At 41.0% G+C, this 19,401-nt stretch overlaps 1 protein-coding gene across 2 annotated transcripts in view; it reads right to left on the bottom strand.

The window, feature by feature from the left end:
* Positions 1–2,206: 2,206 nt before the first annotated feature.
* NUDT3 (nudix hydrolase homolog 3) overlaps positions 2,207–19,401 on the bottom strand; it is a 231,830-nt gene continuing 214,635 nt past the window's right edge. For both annotated transcript variants that reach the window (XM_087687068.1, XM_087687069.1), the window contains exons 13-21: positions 6,399–6,476; positions 6,212–6,307; positions 5,994–6,100; positions 5,747–5,915; positions 5,458–5,541; positions 5,180–5,274; positions 5,003–5,093; positions 4,746–4,892; positions 2,207–2,842 (exon numbers count right to left, since the gene is read on the bottom strand). In XM_087687068.1, the coding sequence (XP_087543194.1) occupies positions 2,759–2,842; positions 4,746–4,892; positions 5,003–5,093; positions 5,180–5,274; positions 5,458–5,541; positions 5,747–5,915; positions 5,994–6,100; positions 6,212–6,307; positions 6,399–6,476 (951 nt within the window). In that variant the 3' untranslated portion in view covers positions 2,207–2,758. The remainder of the gene's footprint in view (positions 2,843–4,745; positions 4,893–5,002; positions 5,094–5,179; positions 5,275–5,457; positions 5,542–5,746; positions 5,916–5,993; positions 6,101–6,211; positions 6,308–6,398; positions 6,477–19,401) is intronic.

Here is a 19,401-nt window from a genome sequence, read left to right as displayed (position 1 = left end):
TGAGAAAAAGCAATCATTACAAAATTTTGACAAAGTCTTAGGTGTAAAACCCCAAAAGTCCTCAAATTCGACTTCTAAAGAGGTCTTTAGAAAACTAGAGCTTGATACCACAAATGTAGAAAACTCATCTAATAAGGTAAAAAATCACTAGAATGATATAAATATAGAAAATATACTTTGCTTTGATGATTTCGAAAACTTTTACCTCAGGAAAAATGTAGGACCCCAACTCAAAAATTCCATGGATATCAGACAAATTGATTCGTGGGAGTTAGATGCTCTTCATTTTGATTGCCATCAAGGTAAAGGATCTTGTCCCTTGCCCAAATCACATCAAGGGTTACAAAGATCACCTTCTCAAAATCACATCACTAGAATCATGACTAAAGTGGCCATGCCTTCTTCCCAGGAACCTAGAACAACAAACATGCATTGTGAATATAGTAAGTTATCGACGTCTTGGCCTAGTGACACCATTGCAACACAAAAGATTGATGGTACCTTTGTCCATGATCCCTTAGTTGTTATGTAGGTGACAGAAGAGGTCAATTATTGGAGTTGCAATGTTTCCAAGACAAGTTATTGGAATACAACATTGGTAGCCTAGAAGTCCTAAAACCCATCTTACTAGCAACATAGTTATAGGAATTTCCTTCTCATCTTGACAAGGTAACCTCCTTCCACTCAAGATTTTTTTAATGGAGCTATAAGGATCTTCTAGGCATTCACCCTCAATTCAACTAGCACTGTATCCACTCCACATATAAGGTTAATCCTACGTATGCATTAGAAGTCAATTGGATAAAATGCTTGATGCAAAGATTATCATATCAACAGAAAACTCAAAATAGCTTGTACCTATTGTAATTGTTCTTGAAAAGAATGAAAAAATATGAATTTGTGTTGATTTTTGAGAATAAAACAGGAAGGAAGCACAAAAAAAGATGGAGTCACCTCCATGTTGCCATGTCATCCACAAAACACACCACACTATCTGTGGAGCCCTCTAAGGCACTCAACCTCAATGATGTACCCATGTCATGTATGACACGCCTAGTAGTGTCTTCATGCCAGCAATAATCTCCATGTGGTCTTCCTCGCTTCTCTACACATTTGTGCCGCCACGAAGCATGTTCTTTTTGTGAGAATACTTAGTATCAACCCTTCTCTACTTGACACTTACCCTACTCACACTTCTACGTCATTCCTCCTACCCCATCTAGTTGGCCCAACACAAAATCTATTGGGTACCCTCTCACAACTCACAAAACCCTCCTCGCACTTTGGCTTCCTTTGCCTCTTCATCTCATCAAGATGACGATGAGATTAGCTTCTCCATGAACACTTCTACAATCACATGCAATGATATTGATGATGAGATATATCGACCATCTTGCCAATCAGCTTTGATAGACTCTCAAGAAAATCCCATCCACAAGAGGTATGTTAAACATCCTCTTCTTAGCCAAGTTCCACCTACACATTCGTAGATCACCCTCATCCTCTTTCCTCCTCCATCCATCCCCACTATGCTTCCCCTTTTCCACCTACACATCTCAATATGAAATATAAAATTTATTGTATGTTTGTAATACAACTACATACAGACCTTTGATCTCTTCCCATGAGGGATATATTGGATCATGACAAGATCTCCAATGGCGGATGTATCTTCTATACATGTGATGAGGCTCTCAATTCTTGTTTTATTTTTGCCAAGTTGCTACCCAAGTTCGATGTTTCATTTCCAAAGTATGGAATTCAGTTACTCATCATCATAGATTTAATCATCCTTGAGTTCTGGGAAAGATGGTCTACAAGGCCACTTTATAGCTAGAATATACTTTCTTTTATTTTTTGCATTAGATTGGTCTTTGGCACATCTAATGGACATGCAATGCATTTACTTTTATTCAGCCTCAAATATCTATGGTCATGTAGGCAATGCTCAACGATTGTTGCCGTGACAAGTGGGTTCCATAGTCTGTGTTGGTATTATCCTTGGGGAGGCGACTACTCCAAGGGCATAACATTAGTACGTACACATATGTATTAGTATAAAATCACATATATTGATTGGTACATACACGCATGTGTGCACATGCACGCATACATATATATGAATAGAGAGAGCTACAAAGCACATATCTACAAGGAAGCAAACGCACATACAAGTAATGAAAATGAAAATTAAAATGGATAAGCACAAGGATCTCAAACAAAAGCGAAGGCATCGTGACACTGCCAGACAAAACAGGTCTCCCCAACTACATGCCAGAGATGATGATACTGGCATTCTCCACATGATGATGGGGTTATTTCAGACCACATGCAAACTTGTGGAACTAGAATAAGAATGCATGTTGGGAAGTTCTCCAATTATTCCAAACACCCATGGATCAATACACAATGGACCACTATTTGTTGAGCTCTGATAAACATGAAAAGACAAGGCTGAAATCAAACGGGTTCATCATGCAAAACCCCCCAAGAACAGAGAATTCCACTGATCCAACAAACCTCACTCCAACTAGACCAAGGTACACTATGATACAAGTCCTATAGAGATATTTAATGATACAACATAATAATCAGATAACCTCCTAGGTAACTGGCAAGGAGGAAGTCTAATACAGGGGCTATGTGAATAATCTATTTGGTGGACTGTAATGCCGAACCCAACAACTGTATACTCCCTTGTCAACAGATACATAAGAATCAATGCATGCTACCCATTGTCTTACTTGAAGCTTGCGAATCATATTTTAATGCAGTTATTCTCTTTGGCCATAGCAGTAATTTGGTCCATGACATCAAATGATGGATATATGTCCACTGGCACCTGCATCGACAAGCATTAAACACCAAGAACTAATGTCAAAATACAAAACCAAATGGACGAAATATAAAAAGCCATAGACAACAGCAGGGCAAGCCACAGACAATTTCATCTTGAGAGTGAAAGATTAAATACAATGGCGAGCCCTTTTCAAGGCAATAGACAGCAATTTTCAAGGGGGTACCATGTTTTGTAACAACATTGTGTGGAAGATCTATAATATTAACCATGCCGCTAGATTAGATTACCAAGCCATCATTACAAACAAGCACACTGTAATTCCCTTCTAGTGTAGGAATGATTGAACATAACTCCATTCCTTACCAACCAAGGCTAATGTACACGCTGCTCTGCAACTATTTCCATTGAGACACTCTTGTTTTAAGATTGTATGATATGCATGTATGTTGTTTCCTCTCATGCTGCTGTGTAATCATTTCCATTGAGACACCCTTCTTTACATGCTTTCTTGCTATGTTTATTTTTCCTGGTCCTCACAGGCCAACGGGCCAACTTCATAATGACTGGTCTCTATCCTCAACCGATGTGAAGATGTACACATATGGCCTATTGCACATCTAACTCTACAGGAGAGATAGGAGTCCATGTATCTCCAGGAACAACAAAACCATCCGAAGATGATTGGAGAATATGCTCTTGATAGAAAGCCGTCTTCATTTATAGTGATGCAATTGGTACAACCCATGTGTGAGCCATGTGCAGCTCGATGACATCTATCCTGATTATCTCACAGAGCTCTCTCCAGCTCAACTCCAGGAAAGGGGAGTCCAGGCTGTACTGTAAAAGTGGGAGATGGTCCATATGCATGCCACCTAGCTATAGCCATGTGCTAGTCTGGGCATAGAGAGCATAGGGTAGGGAGTGGAACTCTGAAGTTGGGACTGCTATGAGGGGCAGTAGGGCACAGAGAGCACTCAAAGCCCTTGAACGAATAAGGGTGCTCACAGTTCAGAATGTGGTGGTTCAAAATCTTATGGCAAAGTGATAGAAGGCGCTGAATCCCAAAGTATGAATGAATGCATCTCTCCTCCTCATATGGTTAGCATAACCCTGCAGTCTATCCATCTCCCATAGAGCATATCGATCATTCATATCCAGTCTCCTAGGTCCCACTATCATCAATGTAGTAAGCCCAATTTCTCCATCCCTCCAATGTGCAGGTAGCTGGATCCAGATCAACGTACCATCTCCTGTCATTGTGAGCTGTCATTCTTATTCCTGCTAGGATCAATGAACTCTTCTTGGTCAGGGTCAATGCTTTGTCTAGTACAAAAGATCCTGCACCTGTGGATCCAACTGTTTGATGTGACTAATCGCTCCAAGAGATTGACTATGAGTTTTACTCCCCACGTCATTTTCTCCTCCTCTCATATAACATTTCCCAAAATAAGCCAGAGTCTCCATGTAGCAGATAAAACTATGCCATGCATACTCCAAATCCTCTTGAGCATGCAATATGATTGCACAAATGGCCATGTACATCATATGGTGAAAAAAAAAGAAAAGTTCATTATCTCATAAATACTGGGAAAAAGAAAACAAAACACACACGCGTGTGCATATATTGGCAATACTTTATATTATTCTATGAAGACCCAAAGGGGTGAAAGTCCACAACAAAGTACAAAAGCTTAATACGTTTTGGAAATATACAACACTAAAACCTGATTAAGCTGTACTAATAGCTGATTCAAGTTATTGTACCATGATGGAGCCACTAATTACCAGTATCAGTTACTAGTTACTAGTGCTGCTAGATGGTAGATCCTTTTGACCATCCATCACATATATACTTAAACATCTATGGTTATAGGGCCCCAAGAAATTTCTTGAATGCCAATAAGATAGAAAAGGCACTTTATAGATATCAGTTTCGAGTTCTAACCGCAATGCTTTGTAGAGCATCCAATCCTTGTTGCAATGCTGGAGTGATCTTGGCATATGCATCCAACATGTTTTTTGCTGCAGCCTTATCACCCTGAGCTTGGGTTGTGAGAATCTCTCTACTAAGGCTTTCAACTGCCTCCCTAACCTGTAACAGTTGAGTAAAAAGAAGATCAGCTCATCCATGAGACTCCCCATGATACATATATACATTATCTTTAGCATGATGCAGAGTCTCTTTGCTGAATCCTCCAGTACCTTAAGAAAGTTAACTCCAACTTTACCATCTGGTTCAACAAAAAATCCTCCTTTCTCTAATATCCAGTTGAACTGCAATGCTTGTCCTTTCCTACAGTTGGCATAATTCAAGGAAAAATAATCATATAGAACCATACCATTTTGAGAATGATCAAGATCTAGCTGTAACTTACATACCCATGTGCTTCATGCAGCCCAAATCGAATAGAGCGGAAGCACCCTGCAAGGAATGAAACATACATTGTCTTCTCCAGCCTCTTGGATAGTAGATTCTTCAAGCAGACACAAGAACACAAGTAAACACATACATGTTAGTGCACTGTGATGCATGCTTTCTAGTAACTATTATAAAGAGCATGAAATTAACTACATGACAAGGTCAGAATAGTGCCCAAATAAACAAACTTTTATGCATGTTTCTATCTATCAACAATAGCAGCTCACATTCCATCCACCTGATCAAGCAAGTAGTGAAGAGCCCAAAGGCCCACAATATCAGCTTTGGCTTCTTCTAAAGCTGAGTGAAGTTCTTGAAGCTCCTGCAGTTGAAAGGAGAGAATTGGTATGATGTTGACATCATGCACTTTGAGAAATAACTGCTACCACATTGTTTAATAATTTTCACTTAGTGACTTAAATCCAAAGCACAATACCAAAAATCCTCCAATCCTCAAGCCAGAACAAGTAGAGAATATATTATCTAGATCGAGATAAGTTTACAGAGCATGGTTCCCAAGATTATACCAGACGGACTGTAGTCTCTTTGCCACTTGGCAGAACAATTGAGTGTGGCCCAATCCCGTGACAGCATTCATGACACATAATATGGATAAAGTAAGACTCAAAGTCCAAGTCTTTCTGTTGCAACTTGGAAAGACAGATTTCTGCAATGGGCTGCAAGATGCAGTGAAATCTGGAATAGAGAGTCAAGAAGAAAGTTATTGGATGCATTGTAATTATTCATCATACAAACAAAAGCATAAGAGATTACTTTGCTTCAGATACATTCTTCATCATGACCATTGCACTTCCATGTTCCTTCACAATCCTTTCATCATTGGGAAGATTGAATGCCACTGTTTGGGGCCCCTTCACATCCTGCCAGCAGCCAAACTCAGATCAAACAGAAGCATACTCTTTTGAAAATATTGTTATGATCTGTTGTTGTCTGGGTTATCAATACAAACGTGTCCATAGTGGTTTCCTTACTCCAGAATTGTAAATCAGCTGCATGACACGAATGGGAGATGCCTTGACACACTTTGACTTATATTTATCATCAAGGGGAAGATTATCTTCAAGTTCCTGGTGCCCATGCTCATTTGTGAGTGGAAAAATCCTCAAACAAGGGTACAGCAAGAAAAGAAAATCTCAACAGTTTACCGAAGTGTAAAACCTGTAAGTGATGACTGAAGAGCTCCATTTGTCTAGTGGCCTGCTCATCACGGATTCCAATAAATGCCTCATATGTGGCCTGACATTAAGACATTAAACATTCCCTTGTGAATGTTTCCATGCAAGAGATACAAAACACAGTGTCCCATATTGAAGCATTGTTCACAGACTATTTTTATCATTAAAAAAAAAAGGCAACCACACATTGAAAATATATTATGCACACATTTTACTTCATTTAATGCATTTGTAAATCTGTAGCAAATAACTTCACAGCATGCACACTTGAAACATCAGTTGGAGGTAGCTTACATATTCCCCCTGCCTGCCCAAAAAAAAAAAACGAAAGAAAGAAAAGAAGAGAAAGAACACGCACGCACACACAAAGAAAAAAAGTTCAAGAGATTGGAGGTCACTTGCAGCTCTTCCTCCCAGACACAGGAGTTAGAGCAGGCATGATAACAGCAGATATTGAGCAGGCTACCCCCCTTGAATGACGTCTGCCAGCAAGAACCCTCCAGTATTGTCTTCAGTTGGAGACTTGAGTAGGCATTAGATGCTGCTTACACCATTCCTGCAGAGACATTTGCAGCAGGTCACCTTCTCAGTCAGATACAGCTGGTACCTTCCAACAGTGTTAGATTTTGGAGGAGTTTAAAGGATGTCTGATGAGACATAGGGTACCAAGGTAGAAAATGATACACTGAACCAAAATTGGTGCCTCACTCTTTGCATATTCAAGCAGGATCCAATACACTAGTTTTAGAGAGATCCATTTTTAAAACTAAATTCTCAAGGAATGTTGTTGTTCAAATACTTGGCCCATCTTACCAGAATGATTCAGATAGCCATGATTTGTTATACAGTAGATTCTCATGCATTGGAAAATGATATTGTTATGGCCAACTGTATGTACAGGAGTGACAGCATGCACTTGGCCATCTTCCACTTGATTGTCCCAGACAGTGGTACCGCTAAAAGAACTCAGAGATACAATGTTTGGGACTGTCCCTTAGCTTAAGAGATTTCACAAAAAGTGCTGAGATGCTTTTTCAAAATCCCAGGAAGAGATAATGATGTCTTCAGCATACCACCATAGCAGCATGGCCATTTCTTCTTACCCAGAGTGGACTGCTAGACACTGACATAGAATGCAGCAGGAAAAAGAAAGTTTATCAACATCTGCTCTTTTCACATAACAAGCAAAATAAAGAACTGAATGGAGCCATTACGATGGATTACACAATCCTAACAGTTACCTGTAGAGGGCAAGCAGATAATCTTGAATAATCCAAGTTTTGATGGAGTGTAAGGTAATAGATTCCTACCCAATGTATAGCCTAGATGCCTAATGATCCAAGTAATAGAAAAAGGGTGTGTGGCCAAAGCATAAGGAAGGCACTCAATGGACAAACTCACTCACTTACATTCTTACTCCTGTCAATGCACAATGATAGAAGCAACAAGCTAACAACTTGCTAAAGGAGGCAATGCCACTCTTCTATGCTCAGGGAAGAAGTAGACTAGAGTACAACAATAAGATAGATGAAGGATTGAACAGCACTCTAGGTGGGTCTCTGTCCCAAAAAGTGAGGTTCCCAGGATATGAAGGCAGTGTGACCAAATGGGAAGTGGACACTTTCTCCACAACACTCTGTCAATGAGATTTTGTGAAAAATGTGAAGGTAAAGTCCAATCTTTGTTGAGACATAGGTGAAAGCCCTTGAAGTAGAGATGTGCTGCTGATTCATAGAATATTGCTCAGATATACCATGCAAGTACGCTACCAAAAAGAAAAGGAGAAGATCCCCACAATACAGCATATAAAGTACAAGGAACTATGTAAAGAGTATCTAAGTACATCACAAATACAATGGGTGTGTGACAACCAATCTGGTGGGCTATAATACTAGACCATCTGAGGGGCGAGTACAGAAAAAGGTGCCTAATGCACAGGTCTGCAGAAGTCCTCTCTCCTCCTCAACCTCAAAGAGACACCTTGCATTCTCACTGAAAGCCAAGATGAACAAGAAGGGAATCACATAATATATTGGTGGCTGTTGTGAAAGTGTATCCCCCAAAGATGCATGATGGTTTGAATATTCATATTCATAATACACATTGTCTTATATTAACTAGAAAAGCTACATTGTTGAGAGAATCTGTGCAACAAAAGCAAACATAGTCTATTACTCTTGCATCACTATGTGTGTCAATGCCAGCCTTCAGCAATTGAACTGTCTCACACTATTTGGCCATTTTGTGGAACTGACATCGGGTGGTTGGTTCTCCCCTAACTTCATTATGAGTTTGAGAAAGATTATTGTGCATCTCCAAGCTGAGTCCTCTCCTAACTTAGAGTAAATTCAGCAAGAAAAATTCCACACACAATTGGAGTTAGAGTGCTCCTACACCACACATGACACCTGTTGGCTCCAAAGCTTAGCGCCCCTTTCAGTGTTTCTTTAGATATATAATAATTGCTTGAAATTGGTTACAAATGGCTGTATTTCAGTGATTTCTTGTGACACAATTGATCCATGGGTGTACAATGACCTTGTCACCTTCAATGTTGACCTCCAACCAACTATAGAGTGTCCAAAAATGCAAATGAACACTTCAGTTAGCCAAACCCTAAATTATAACTAGCATTTGAGCCCAATTTTGGGGAGCATTCACCTAAACAATCATCCTGCATAGTTCCCATGCAATGTCATGCTATTCCTCTCACAAACAGAGGGATTTCTTACAATGCAATTGTGAAAGCGTCACTTCATGATGAAGTTGCTCAAAAAGTGCATTAGGCTTGAGATCTCAAAGCAAAGGAAAGGATCTCAACTTGTAGTGCTGTAATAACATGTTTTTATGATATTTAGTTTAAAAACAAAATCACAGATTATTATAAATAGGGCTGCAAATCTGCCTAATCAGTTCCCTATGCCAAGAGAAGAAGATTGACTCCTGTTTACACTCAATCAATGCTGTCAACTCATATTCCATAGTTGAAATCTGCAATTTCTGCAGCAAAGAAGAGAAGAATGACTATCTCTAAACTTGGGCCACTCCAAAAATTAGAGAGAAGCTAAGATAAGCTTTCCAAATGAGTAACCAACTGCTCCTTAATCAGATCTTATTTTTTATTAAGGGCTAATTAATGACTTAGTCATTAATCATAAGTGAGCTCTTGATTGGACCAAACTTAAGCTCAAGGCATGCTTTATAACTCAAGTGTCCTAAATGAGCTGCTTACTAGGAGAAACTTTCAATATCACTTAATTCTGAGATGCAAACTTTAAATTTAATGAAAGTTTTACATTGCACCTAGTTAGTTTTGCCTTGCTCTGTACCACGTAGCTTGTACACTTGTCCATTGTATGCCCAATATCAAATCCTTCACTGCCTGTGTAATGGTCACCATGCTAAGAGCTAGGGGGTGGCACTCCGCCTTTTTGAAAAACTGACTTAAAATAGATTTTTAGCTTGTTCACTCTTTTTTGAGAATTTAAACTTGCTACCAAAAAATTCCGTCTTGCTGCCTTTATTTTTAGCATTGTTCTTTGAAGCATCATTGCTGTCCCTAAATCCTTTGATATGGCCTTTCATCAATATTTGCATTTTCAGTATATTATGCCATGTTGTTCACTCTTCTCTTAGTGCAATAGCCATATATTTCTTTGGGTAGACCACAACAATAGGTCTCTATTTTCTCAGTCATTGTGACCTCACAAAAAGGGCTAACTAAGAGCAAGGTTGCCCAAAATTTATTTGTATACTCTTCCAAATCAACACAATGAATTGCATCCAATTTGTGCCAAATTGTTGTCACATCCACTTCAAACATGTTTGTGAGCCATTGGGAAGAGAAAACCTGCTTAAACTGCACCTAAGTTGTTGGTGCCTTGTCTTATATCAAAAGGGTTGTCCACCATTGAAGTGCATTTCCTTTGAGAAGTGGCTGCCTTGTGCACTTTTGAATGCTTAGAAAAAATGCCGCTAGAGTAGGCTGCACCAAATTGTTGAATGAGGTCAAAGCCTTCAATCTATCCTGCATACCATTAAAGGTTTCAAATTTGAATGCTGCTCCACCTCCTTTGCAGTCTTTAACTTTACCCATAGGTGTCAAGTTATCATACACTAGTGGTTGCAAGAATGGTGGCCCCAGTGATGCCATTGCTGCATTTGCATTTAACATATGCCTAGGAAAGTCCTCCCAATTGACCAAACATTCTAGTTTGCATTTGGGGTTGCATACGAATGTTACCATAAATGCACCAATATTGACGAGTAGAGTGGCATTCACAGCCTAAAACACTGATGCACCTTCAAAATAACCTGAATGTGTGGCTGGTCGAGGAATTGTTTGCTATCCATGAGGAACATGCTGCACATTATTCCCTAATAGACGATCATGCTGCTAAAATGGAGTTCTTGCAGATTTGGCATTACAGATGCTAGTGTATGCAATACTTTTGGCTGAAAAGACTGCCCATGTGCTTCATTTGGCTGTTAGAATGCAAAGAAACCTTTTTCCCCTTAAGATCATGAGCTGATTGCATAAATTCAGCAAATTGAGGTTGCTGAATAAATTGCTGCAAGTTCATAATAGAACTTGCCAACTATGCCTCAAACACTGCTTTTGATTCTTGAGCACCTTGGACTAGTGGGGTTGCATGTGATTGAGTTGCACGTTCACCAACCACATTTGTTGCCCACTAGGGGTGCTTCAGGGTCAGCTTACACACTCCAAAGCAATCTACAATGGCACTTTCCGCTAGCCCATTAACCTATTAGGTGTTCAGACTACACTTGCCTTCTGATAGATGGATTGTTTAGAGATGGCACTTCTATCACATTTCATTTTCCTAACCTCAAATGAAGACTTCTTATCTCATATAGCAAAGATTGGTAGAGCTTCGAGCGTGTGATTCCCTGGGATAACATATTTCCAAATGCCATGCTAGAGGGTCAAGGTCATGGTCCCTCCTTGGATATTGGGTTCCCCTCCTTTGGCCATCATGATCTCATTAGTTCATAGGTTCACGCTCCATATGGTATACCACACTAGCCTCCCAATCCCACAACAATGCTTTGCCTACATGATGGTGGCCAAGCTTGTAGCAAACTGCCCCAAGATGTAGTAGAGAAGATGCACTACTAGGCCTTGTTGAGAAATCCTCCACCTGCACTTTGCGTTTACGATTTCATAGTGGACAACCCCAAAAAGGGGCTAGGTGCCCACAGTGGGGTACCACCCTAGACAGTCAGTGCCCCCCTTATGGACGCCACCCTAGACAGTCTCTTGCCTATTTATAGGCTGCCTCTGTTACTCATTTTTCACGGCTGATTCATTCAGTCCATCACCTCTTCTCTCCAACCTCTCCACTGCCCTCACACCCCTTCAGGAGGACATTGCGGTTCGTGGCTATCTTCATCATCTTCCTTGTGCTATGGCACCCTTGTTCCCTTGAATCACATTCACTCCATGATTCAGATATTTATCATTCCATTCATTAGAGTTTCTTCTCTCTTCTCTTCTCATCTCAATGTTTGCCGATGTCGCACGGAATTTGCACGGGGTTCGTGAAAGTCGCTCGTTGCACAGATGCTTTGAGATGGGAGAATGCAACGAAATAAACTTATTCAGAAGAATTTTGGATGGGAAAAACAAATTCTTGATTAAAAAAAATAGACAAGTTATAGGTTCATAAGACTTTCGGATTTGAACAAAAGATTTTTGTCGGATTTGATCAAAAGATTTTTGGGAAAGACAAGGATAAATTCTCAATCTAAGAGAGAAGAGAAGATGGTGGGATATTAGATTTTATGGGAAGAATTACAAGGAAGGCGAGGAGCGTCATGCTCGAACTCAAGCCACTCTTGTAGAATTGATGATGAGAATTTCAAAGAGGGCAAGGAGCTCATAGCTCGACTTGAAAGCCACTCCATGGAACTTGATGACGATCTTCAAAGTAGGCGAGAAGCTTTAAGCTCAACTCAAGCCAATCATCGTAGCGACTCGTGATGACGAAACTTCGATGTAGGCGAGGGGCTTTAAGCATGTCCTCAAACCTTCTCTCCAAAATTCGATGATGGTCTTCGAAGAAGGCGAGGGATTCAAGCTCAACCTCTAGCCTTACATACTTGATTTGATGGCAAGATCGAAGAGGACGAGGGATACAATCTCAACCTCAAGCCACTCCCATATAAGGTCTTCTTGGAGAGTTCAAGGAGTATATCCAAAACCCCTCATACTCCTCTTATATAGATTTTTCTACCTCACGTTGAGAGGCTTTTTCTTACTTTAGCTTGTTTTAAAGCAAGTGTATTAACAAAAATGATGGGCTTAAAGCTTTTAAGCTTTTAATATCTAGATTGCTTTTTGCCACCTTCAACGGTCGCCGTCAAACAACAAACCTTCATCAGAAATCTCTGCTTCTAATTCATCCACAGTACGCTCCTTCGACATATTTTCCTCATGAGTCTACAGCTTTGCTGCATCTGAGGGAGCTTCGACCAAAGGAGATTTATCATCTGCATCCAGAGGACGCCTAATATCCATGTTAATCTTTGGAGTAGAAGCACCATAGCCTTCTTCCTGAATCTCCTCAGAGTTGACGTTCTCCACAACGATAGTATTTATTCTTCTCCAGCTTTACAATCTCGTGCCCAGTGTCCATCATTCCCACAGTCGTAACAAGCCTTGAATCCTTCCAGCTTCAGCAAAGCTTGATTTAAAGTTCGATGTGCTGCCAAGACGGCAAAAAGTTTAAGCATGGGTTCACCCATGCCCATGAAAACAACATTGGACGCTCCACTTGCGGGGGGGAAGGACAAATCTGTTGGTCGAAACTGTTGGGGGCGGGGCCGAAAGCGGGATAGGGCGAGTTGTCGGGGCGGGGAGGAAGACGGCCGATAGGACACAATTGCGATCTGTCGGGGGGGGGGGCAACTTGCGGCGTGACGGGTTGAGCTCCATTGCATATCTATCTATTCCTACATTTATGTCAAAGAAGAGAGCATGCATGCCCTCTACTTTTGCTGCTCTTCTCTGGTTCAATAATCTGAGGAGTAGCCTCAAATAGTTGTATGTTGGAACAAAAGCTAGGTCAAGGCAATTTGTGAAGTCCAACACGAACCGTTTGAAGGAGGGCACCGTGTCTCTTTCTTGGAACTTAAGGCTCTTTTCTTCCCTCTAGGTATTGACGTTGAAGATAAGGGAAAAGTTGTACGGCCCATATTTTTCAGGATCATGATCAACCCTGTGCCTATATGGGTATTCCTGTGTGGGTAGGGCGTGTAGGTGGGACCTTCTCTCACAAGGGGTAATGCACGACGAATAGTGACCCAAGCCTCCATGCGAATATCCACAAGGTTTCTTTTCCACTTTGGTTGAGATTTATAGCCTCGTACCATTTTGCGCTCTTGGTGCTATAATTTGGGTCTTGGGCCTTATGTTCTGGCCAACTTTTCTCTATCCGTATCCCTATTTTAATGATTTCTTACACAATCCCAATAGGAAATACTTGATTTCCTTTGGAAAAAAGAAAATAATCCACATAGAAGAATCTCAAGACTGCCATTATTCGAACAGAGAGATTTCACTATCTCAATTGATAGGGTGGGTTTCCCGCCTATGCGGAAAAGGTATGTCTATTGGGTGATGCAGTGAACTTTCTACTCATTCTTATCCACTCTTTCCTTTCCTCTCTCCTTGGTTTTTTTCATTACTTCCAAGGTGGTGGGTTCTTCCATGCACTTAGGCCATTGTGGAGTTGACTCCATAGCATCGATTGGGTCCCATTCTTTTACCTCAAGTAGTGGAGGGGAGGGCCATTGTTCTTTTGTGGTTGGAAGCAGTTTATCAATTGCTAGGATGCTGATCATTCTTAGGTGTTCTGTGGAGAGATCTGCTTCTCTCAACTGTAGCACACAATTCTTCTTTGTCATCTTGTACCATGGTTGTTGCCATACTTTGCTTGAGTGCTCTTCTAGTGATGTGCAACTTCCTTCTAAGATTCTCAATTGTGTCCCCTTCACTTTTTTCTAGCATTTTGAGCAAGGTATCAACAAAGCTTTGCTACTAAACTTGCATCATTTTTTTTTGTTACTCCCACCCTTTCTTTTGCCTAGTTTTGCTCACACTCTAATTGTACTAACTTCATGGCTAGATCAAGTATGGGGGTTGCATTCTTCTCTTCCCATTGGTTCATTTTTTCATTAACTTGTTATAGTCCTCTATTCTGCTATATTGTTAGGATTTCCAATGTGGAACATTGCTCCTGCGAAGCGTGATTCAGCTCTATCCTTCATTACTTTTCATAAGACAACTAGTCTTGGAGTTGCTCATGATTGTGTGATATCCTTGTCTTTCCCAAAAATCTTTTGATCGAATCCAACAAAAATCATCCTTGTCTTTCCCAAAAATCTTTTGATCAAATCCGACAAAAATCTTTTATTCAAATCCGAAAGTCTTATGAATCTGTAACTTGCCTATTTTTTTAAATCAAGAATTTGTTTTTCTCATTCAAAATTCTTCTGAATAAGTTTATTTCGTTGCATTCTCCCATCTCAAAGCGTCCGTGCGACGAGCGACTTTCACGAACCCCATGCAAATTCCATTTGACATCTGGTGAACTTGACGTGAAAGCATCATTTCTGATCATCGAGATGGAAGACTCTTTGAATAATCCACCTTCATCATTGACTACTTCTTCCTTTTCGATTAATGAGATGAAGACTTTATTGCAAACTCTTTCTTCAGCCATTATGATGCAGAATCAGCAGATGCAGTTATCTATGCAGCAACAACAGCAGTTACATCAGCAACAGTTGGATGAACAACAAATGTTGCATCAAGAACAAGAGCATACGCATGGTGCGACCAAGGCGATTGAGGCTGTGATTAGTGAGCGCAAATTATTTTATGGCCAGAATGTTTTAACCTACATTAAAGCCTTTGAAAGCCAGATACGCTTCTTCGGAGTTCCGACCAACTGGAGCAACTATTTCTTACGGCTTGTCACGCCTGCTTTGCGGGTTGGAGTGACAGATTTGTTTGTGCAAGACTCTAACTGGAATGTTTACAAGAAAGCGCTCAAAGATGAATATTTTCTAGAGAATTATGGTATTGCTATGCGAAAAATATTCAGAGAGTGAGTCTATTAGCCCAACAAAGGACTTGTTTCTTCTGAGTTGTTACGGGAGTTTAAAGAGCAATATAAAACCAGTTGGATGCACTAGAGCAAAGAGCTCTAAACTCAGAGAAAGTGGAGTTATTATTGCAAGCGGCTGATTCTGCACGTCAAGATTAGGTGGGAGAGCTTCTTGAAGACCATACACAACCTATGGGATTGAAGACGGATTGGCAAGATGCTATCAATGCGGTTTTTACTCTAACAAAGAGACAGAGATGGAAGGCTCGCTTGTAGAACGGAATGCATCAAGAAAGCTTATGATAGGGTGGACTGGGATTTCCTAGAGGGCACCATGATGAGGTTGGGATTCCCCCACGTTTGGATTTGCGAGGTCTCTGCCCTTTACAGATCGTGTGAGGGGGTGAGAGGATCGAGGTACAGCTCAGAGTGCAGTAGACAGTGTGAGAGTGAGAGAGACAGAGTGAAGCACAACACCCAATCCAATAGACTGAAAGAGTGTAGAATGAAAGTACAAAGTACAACCTTAAACCTTAGGGTTGTAGGGGGTGTTCACACCCGACACACGGTAAGTACCCATAAGTGTATAACATAAGCACATAAGCAAATACGAAAATAAGACTATAAGTCTGGGGAAAAAAACCTCTCCTATCGAGAGTAAAAAGTGCCCCAGTGTCCTACTGATCATCGACACTCCCATATGAGCGTAGGCGTAAGTGAGGCGTGTGTCAAATATCCAACAAACCCCCCTGGAGTGAAGAGTGATCAAGAGTACAAGGATCATCTGCCACCAAAGGATATCAAATTTAAAGCATCGCGAAATGCTTCAAATTTGTCACGAGGAAGAGCTTTGGTGAAGATGTTTGCCACATTACTGGTGGTAGGACAATAGACAAGGCTGATATCACCTGCATGTAGCCTCTCTCTGACAAAGTGATAATGGATCTCAATGTGTTTCGTGCGGGCATGAAACACTAGATTCCGTGCCACTGCAATGGCACTCTGACTGTCAGTGAACAAAGGAGTAGGCTTCGTAACAGATACATCCAGATCAGCTAGCAAGTGTCTAAGCCATACGCATTCAACTGTGGTAGTGAAAGATTCCTTGTATTCAGCTTCACATGACGATGTGGCAACAGTGGATTGTTTCTTGCTAAGCCAAGAAATGCAAGAAGAGCCAAGAAAGAAACAATTGCCACTAGTGGAGTAACGTGTATCATAATCACCAGCCCAATCAGAATCACTGTAAGCATGTAACTGCAGTGGTCCCCCCTTGGCATAAAGCAACCCAAGAGATCGAGTACCCTGCAAGTAACGAAAAACACGCTTGATAACTTGCCAATGTGACATACGTGGCTGATGCATATACCTGCTCAAAGCTGAAACTGCAAACTATATGTCCGGCCTAGTGTTGCATAGGTAGATAAGACATCCAACTGCAGGAGCATATGTATGTATATCAAACAAATCACTGTCATCATGTAATGACAGTTTCAATCCAGGTTCCATGGGGGTACAAACTGGCTTGCAATCCTGTAAGCCAAACTTCTCAAGAAGCTCCCCAATATACCTTGACTGTGATAGCCCAATACCTCGAGCATCATGTATGAACTGGATGCCCAAGTAGTAATGCAAAACTCCCAAGTCAGACATGTCAAAAGTTTGTTGCAAATTTTGTTTGAATGCTGAAATCTGATCAGCATGTGTTCCAGTGAGCAAAAGGTCATCAACATAAAGACATATAATCAACATAGATCCCCCTTCTTTACATACGTAAAGGGTAGACTCAGATGAGCTGTTTAGAGACCCCTGACCAAGCAAGAAAGCATCTATTTTTGCATACCAAGCTCTAGGAGCTTGTTTCAAACCATATAGTGCCTTTTTGAGCTTGCATACCAAATGTTCTGAGCCTTCAACTGCAAAACCAATGGGCTGCTGTACATAAACTTCCTCCTGAAGTTCCCCATGTAAAAATGCAGTCTTGATATCCAACTGATACATTGTCCATCCATAATGTGCAGCCAAAGCAATCATAGACCTGATGGTCGTCATACGGGAAGTAGGAGCAAATGTCTCCTCATAGTCAATGCCCTTTTTTTGTGCGTAGCCTTTAGCTACAAGCTGTGCCTTGTATTTATCAATGGATCCATCTGCTTTCCTTTTCAGTTTGTAGACCCATTTCATTTCAATGGCTTTCTTCCCAAATGGCAAAGACACCAAATCCCAAGTTTGATTCTTAGTGATAGAATCCAATTCATCTTGCATTGCTGCCATCCAATGCACACTGTGTTGTGCATCCTCAAAACATTCAGGCTCTTCATTATCAAAAGTACTTGCTGCCATAACAAACTCCATGGTATGTGCTGAATCATGAAAATGAGTTTGCCTTCTAGTACGACCAGCCATGGGTGCATCCAAAGGACTATCTTGCATAGCCTGCAAATACCATCTAGGTAACTGTCTAGCTTCCTGACTGTGTGCAAGCTCTTGCTGAATTTCAGTTTCAGCATTATGCTGAATATTCCGATCAGCCAATGGCTGAATTTCCGTACTTTCCATAGGAGAAGCTGGCTGAACATTAGGTTCATTTTCTGAAGCTCCAGCTGAATCACCAAAAGTAATGGGCAGCAGCCCTTCAAAAACATCACGGGCAGCCTGATATGTGTCCAAACCAGCCAAGGATAATTCTAATTTTTCATAAAAAACAACATCCTTGCTGACAAAAACCTTCTTTGTAACGGGATCATAGAGTCTGTAGCCTTTGCTCTCACTGCTATATCCCATAAAAATGCACTTAACAGCCTTGTTGTCCAACTTTTTTCTAAGTACCTGTGGAATATGGGCATAGGCAAGACACCCAAAGGTACGGAAGTGGCCAACAGAAGGTTTACGGCTGTTCCAAGCCTCAAAAGGTGTGACGGTCTTCAAGGCTTTGGTAGGGCATCTGTTCAAAATATGGCAAGCACACATGACTGCTTCCATCCAAAAACTATGAGGCAAGCTCTTTGCCTTCAGCATACATCTGGCCATCTCCATGAGTGACCGATTCTTCCTCTCTGCTATCCCATTCTGCTGTGGAGTATAGGTAGTAGTGTACTGATGGACTATGCCTTTCTGCTTCAAAAAGGAATTCAGCATAGAGGACATGTATTCCCCCCCTTGGTCCGAACGCAGAGTCTTAATTTTGCATCCAGATTGATTTTCAACAAGTGCATTGAAAGCCAAAAATGCATCATACACTTCTGACTTCTTTTTCAAACAGTAGACCCAGCAAAAACGTGTAAAGTCATCAATGAATGTCACAAAATAGTAACAACCGCCCAATGACATTGTTTGCATAGGCCCACAAACATCTGAATGCACCAACTGCAATCTGGTTGTTGCTCTGAAAGCAACATCACGGGGAAATGAGAAACGATGCATTTTCCCCAAAATGGATCCCTCGCATAAGTGCTCAGGAGGTCTCTCCAAGAGAGGTAAGCCATCCAGCATCTGAGTACACTGCAAAAGCATCAAGCTGCCAAAGTTTACATGCCCCAAACGAGCATGCCATAACTCTGCCTGTATCATAGCAGGAGTAAGAGTGGATGTCAAGTATGCCGACTGATCTACTGAAAGAGTATCCAACTCATATAAACCATGACACAAAGATCCTGTCACGACCAAACTCATGCGTTCTTTATCTCTAACCATGCAACGGTCATCATCAAATGTGACCTGCAAACCACAACGTGCCAAAGAAGAAATAGAAAGCAAATTCTTCTTGATCCCAGGCACAAACAAAGCATCCTGCAGGCGGAGAATAGAGCCATCAATGGCTGTGAGCTGAATCTCCCCAATACCACGAACAGG

This window comes from Lygodium microphyllum, chromosome 10, assembly GCF_053477565.2.
Source record: "Lygodium microphyllum isolate KBCC chromosome 10, Lygodium_microphyllum_v1.1.10, whole genome shotgun sequence".
Taxonomy (NCBI): domain Eukaryota; kingdom Viridiplantae; phylum Streptophyta; class Polypodiopsida; order Schizaeales; family Lygodiaceae; genus Lygodium; species Lygodium microphyllum.
The sequence above is the reverse complement of the archived record's forward strand: the minus strand, read 5'-3'. Positions and strand labels throughout refer to the sequence as shown.